We start from the raw sequence: 5281 nt of genomic DNA on the forward strand, positions 1-5281 counted from the left end.
TCCGCCACCTGGCCCTGCCCACGGGCTCGTTAGCATGCCGGCCCCGCCCACCGCCTGGCAGCCCACCTAAAGACTCCGCCCACGTAGTCTTATTATCATGCAAGCCCCGCCCCGATCGGGACGTGCCGGGCCGGAAGCGCTACCCATTTCCGGCGGTCCAACAGGAGTCCGCTCCGCTAGCGCACGGCCCCAGATCTCCCGCGCTGCCCTGCACGCCCGGCCGGGTTCTCTTGCCGCTCCGCGGGGCGCTGGCCGTCCAGTTCGCCCTCCTGCTGCTGCAGGGCCGGGCTGGCGGGACGCCCCGGCAGGGGCTAACACAGCGCCGCGGGAGCTGCCGGGCCGGGCGCAGAGCGGCAAAGAGCAGCCCCCAGCGCTGCTCGTGCCACGGGCCTTGCCCGGGGAAGGGCAGCGAGCATCCGTCCTCGCGGGGGAGCGCGGGCCGATCCTCCGCGCGCCGCCCTGGGGGGAAGGTAGTGCCCCCTCCACGGCTCCCCTCATGCCCCAGCACCACTGCCCTTCCGGGAAGGGGGCGGGCGCTGGAGGAGCCGAGGCACAGTGGTCTCCGGAGCCCCACGCGCGGAGCAGCAAAAAGGCTGGGAAGGCTGCGCCCAGCCTGCAGCAAGGCCAGAGGCAGGAGCTGGCATCAAGCTGGGCCAGGCGCGGGCTGTCTGCACGACCTGGCCTCTGATGCCTGTGGTAGTTGCGGCAGGGGGTGTCCACTGCTGTGGATGCAACTGCCTGGGCCAGCTGTTCCCTACCTCGTCAGTGCTCCAGCCAAGCTCTACAGCAGGGATTCTCCTCTGAGCTGCAGGGCTGGGGCTGAGCCCTCCCTGTGAGCAGGCAGGCAGGCACGGGCCCGCAGAGACCCAGCACTGGGTTTATGCTGTATTTTCTGGCACAGTAAGAACAGCAGTCTGAACAAAACGGTGACAGCTATTCCCCAAGCCCCAGTACTCCCCACTCGTGCAGTGCCACTGCTGCGGGCTGGCTCCAGAAGAGCAGCACAACCTGCTCTCGAAGCACTTGTGCAGGCAGAGGGGAACCATTTCAGGCAGCTGGCAGGGCCTAGGAGAAATAGCGCAGGTTTGCAGTCTGTTTCCTTCAAAGAAGCATCAGGGCTGGAGGCAAGCACGCTCAACATGCCAGCAGGCTCAAGGGATGAAGATCCAAAGTGTGCCCCTCCCTTCCCCTGCTCCTGGAGGGTGTGAGCCACCAAGTGCCCCCATCTCCTCTGGCTTCCAGTCTCAGCCTCCAGCAGGGCTCGTGGAACAGGCATCCAAATGGCATCACGCTCTGGGTGTGGTGCAGCAACATACAGCTCTTCTCGAGAAAGCAAGAATATCCCAGGACTTAGAAGGGCACCAGACCTCAGGCCTTTGGACCCACTTGCTCAAGGGACAGGCTTCCACATGAAGAACAGCTTGTTTAATTACTCTGTTTGAAGACAAACATGGGACAGATACTTTGAGGGGACCAAAGGAGCAATTAAGTACAAAGTGGGAAAAGGTCTCTTTAAACTGCATGGTCTTTATTTCAGTGCCAATGTTACAGATACAACACAAATGTCCCAGTCAGAACGAACTCAAATGGAATCCAGGGGTCTAACAGGCTCTGGAAATTAAAGGAGGGAAGGATCTGAAGTAGCTGGGAAATGGGACTTTGCAGTGTAGTCTATGATGAGTCTTCCAGCAGGCAGCAAGGCCTTTTCTTTAAGGGCGATAGAGCTCAACATCTCTTTTCTACCCACCTACCACAACCAACAGCCACAGGACTGGACAGTAAGTTCTGAAACTTTGGGTGTGGGATGGGTCAGCCAAGGGTGGAGCTCAGAGTCTCTCATCCATAGTGAAGCTTTCCAAGGAGGCAGCTACAGAAACACCTGCGCAAGTTTGCAGAGCTGCAGCCGACGGTGGAAAGCGAAGAAAACCCAAGTGCACCAGGGCTTTGTTTCAGTTCCGGCACTAGAACCATCTGCTTGTATCTCACCTGCACCGCTCTTCCTGCAGTCCCAGCTTTGCAGATGAACTTCCAAGGCGTGACTTGCCCTTGGTATCATCATACAACTAAAGTTGTGTGTGTGTGGCGTGTGTGTATACAACAATGCACAGAATAGGCCACAGAGTGGACAGCCTCCTCCAGCACAGGGGATATGAAAGAAAAAGGCATGGCTCCCTAACACCCTCTGGATGAGTTTCCAACCTGAACCCCAGATGAAAGTGCCTGAAGATGTCTACCCAGCTAGTGATGAATCAAAATGCACCTCACCCACCCCACAGAGAGAAGGCAGCAGAAAGAAGGGGAAGCTGCTCACTCACTGCAGAGAGAGAGAGAGAGAGAGAGAGAGGGAGAGAGAGAGAGAGAGAGAAGGGGAGAGCTTCCCTGCAAGGAATTCCAGTCCTCTCTTCCAAAACAGGCTGTGTTTTTGTGGGGAAGAAGGGGAATGTTGTTTCTGGCTGTGAATGCATGTGTGAGGGAGTGCAGAGTAGCCCCCACAAGCAGCCAGCCTCATCAGTGGAGGGGAGGAGATTAGTCTTAGCAGATATGCTTCAGAGTCGATCAGGGAAACCCCTCCACATCAGCAGGTCTCTCTGCTCCCCATGCCCACGGTGCAGTTTGGGGGATTGCCAGGGATCACAACCTTCTTCCCAGAGTTCCTTTGATTGGGTGGGGTGAGAGTAAGGACAACGCCAGAGCCTCACTGCCAGGACTGCGGGGGGAAGTTGTTGACTTCGGCTAGATCCTGCATCGCAGAGCCCTTGTGATTATATGTCAACTTGATCCTCATACGGAGCTGTTGCTGCAGGAGGAGAGAGAAAAAAAAAGAGATCAGCTCTGCCACCCCATGCTCCCAACTGAATTTCCCTTTCTCCAGCAGATATGATCCATCCTTTCTGTAGGAGGCATGGACATGGTGTTAGCCCCACCTGTCCTGCCAGCAGGCACACCCATTATAGGGTGTTTGCTTCAGGCACAAGCCTCCCTCTGCCAGGCCCCACTCCAGGGGGTTGGTATCACCTGCTCTTCTCAAACAGGAAGTCACTTCCTGATCTTGGAGCCTCTGAGAAACCCTTGACTGCCCTCCCTCCTGCCCAACGCACCCTCCTGGGACCTAGTGTACCAAGCCTCAAGACTCTGCTGCTCTAGGGTAGCTCTGAGGTCCTCAGGAGGTTGGGGTTTTGTCTTAAAAAAAAAAAGGGTGGCTTGTTGTCCACATGAAGGAATTTTTTAGTGTCAACTATTCTGGAAGCCTTCATGAGGCACTACTGAATTAGCATAATTTTATCACAAGAGACCAAGATCATAGCAGCCAAGAGGGGTAGGGATCTTTACTCAAACTTTAAAACTGCTTAATTTGTTTCTTTATTGGACCTAAACACTCTGGCCACTTCAGAGAACAGCTGTCTTGACCAGAGACATAAAAATCAAAAGAAAATTCCAAAAGTACATCAGAGACTACAAAAACGCTCCAGCAAACAGCAGAGACAACCAGTTTTGGCAAAGTTGATGTGAAAACGATGCCCTGTATTCAGGCCTGCTTTACACAAACTGCACGAAGCCAACGCTCATTTCTTTCCCATGTGGGCCACCCTTAAATAAGTTCCACGTGTAGATGCTTTATTAACAAGGCTGCTGGGGAAGAGACCCCTGTTCCTTTTACCATTACTGAATCAATGGATGGGCCACTGGATTTTTTTCCAAGCCCTTTCCTAACCGTAACCATAGTACCTACAACTCCCCATCGCCAGCCAACCTGTTCCACCCAGAGAAAAAAACAGAACTCTGCTACAAATCAGTCAATACCAGACACCACAGGTGCTCAAACAAACATAAGGAATTCCTTCTGCCAATTCTGCTCACCTTCTGTGGGTTCAGGACTTTGATGACTTGTGTGATGGTCCCCGAGTTAAATGCTGGGATGACACTGCTGCTAGGAGACAGGAGCTGCAGCTGGAATGTCTGAAGAGAAGGGGAAGAGACCTTTCAGAAACAGTATAGGTAATGCCATTTCATCAGGCATTTATCTATGTGCCTCAGACCAGAGTAGAGGGGGTGGGAAATTGTCTGGTGCACAGGACACTGGACTCCAGGTACAGAAAACAAGTGTTCTTCAGACCCCCTGTGTGACTTTAGGAATTTTGGTACAAGAGAGGATACATAACCTCCCTAATCTTCAAAATGGAGATAATCCTTATGGAGCTCTCACAGATGCTGCAAGGATGAATGAAATACAGGGGCTCAGACAGAGTTAAATAAGACTGGGGCAGGCAGTTCAGCAGTGCACCTTCAAGCCTAATGTTCACGTAGAACAGCCGACACCTGCAGATAAATTCAGCCTACGCGTGACCCTTTCCACATTTAGCCCACATGTAGCTTCAATCATAAAGGCGCTTGCTGCTGCCAGGTTCCTGCCCAGTCCTGCCTGCAAGCAGCACCAAAAACCATGCAACAGCACCTTGTCCAACCTTGCCACCTTATGGTCAGCCCACTCCTGACAGGGGAGCAGGGCAACCCAATCTTTTGTTAGGAAAAACTCCTTCACTGCTAGAGCAGGGAGGCAGTGGAACAGACACCCAGGGAAGCTGTGGACTCTCCGTCAGTGGAGGTGTTCAAGGTCGGACAGATGCTGGTCAGGAATGATCTAAGCATAGCAAGGCTTATGTTCTACTATGGGGATTTTCTAGGCTTCTGGGCTTTGCTGGTTGCTACATGGATTCAAGAGGGAATTTTTTCCCTTCCTCCTGCTACATGTGTCAGGGTGTTTTTAAGCATTCTTCAGACACATCAGGTGTTGGCTACAGCCAAAGTTGGGGATTTTGATGGCTGTGCCAATACTCCTGTTGGGACCAAAGCAGGAGGTTCCTGGCCAAGGGGTCTTATCTGTCTACATAGGGTCAGACCAATGCTGCATTTGGGGTCAAGAAGGAATTTTCCCCATTGTCAGACTGATATGAATTGTGGGGTTTTTTACCTTCCTCTGTAGCAGGGAGCATGGTCTCTACATGGGATCTCCAGTGTATTTTAACCTCTTTTCCAGCAATAAGACATTGGTCACTGTGGATCCCCTGATTTACCTGTGGCAGGTTAGGGTGTGAGGTTCTGTGTTACAATCAGGGTTTCACAGATGTTAGGGGCTGGAAAAGACCTTACAGATCATTGGGTCCAGCCCCCCTGCACTTGGGCAGGAAAGCCTGCTGGGATCAGCTGACCCCAGCAAGATCACCAGGGTGGGTGACTGTACCACTTGCAGGGGGGGGGGGGGGGGCTGTTCCTAACCCCCACC

The 5281-nt window shown here is 53.5% G+C and overlaps 1 protein-coding gene across 2 annotated transcripts in view; it reads right to left on the reverse strand.

The window, feature by feature from the left end:
- Window positions 1–1507: 1507 nt before the first annotated feature.
- AP1G1 (adaptor related protein complex 1 gamma 1 subunit) overlaps window positions 1508–5281 on the reverse strand; it is a 43168-nt gene continuing 39394 nt past the window's right edge. For both annotated transcript variants that reach the window (XM_019505322.1, XM_019505321.1), the window contains 2 exons: window positions 3859–3957; window positions 1508–2797 (listed from right to left, as the gene is read on the reverse strand). In XM_019505322.1, coding sequence (XP_019360867.1) covers window positions 2696–2797; window positions 3859–3957 — 201 coding nt within the window. In that variant the 3' untranslated portion in view covers window positions 1508–2695. The remainder of the gene's footprint in view (window positions 2798–3858; window positions 3958–5281) is intronic.

Source organism: Gavialis gangeticus, unplaced genomic scaffold, assembly GCF_001723915.1.
Source record: "Gavialis gangeticus isolate Ggan-Ray unplaced genomic scaffold, GavGan_comp1, whole genome shotgun sequence".
In the NCBI taxonomy this organism is placed as follows: Eukaryota; Metazoa; Chordata; order Crocodylia; family Gavialidae; genus Gavialis; species Gavialis gangeticus.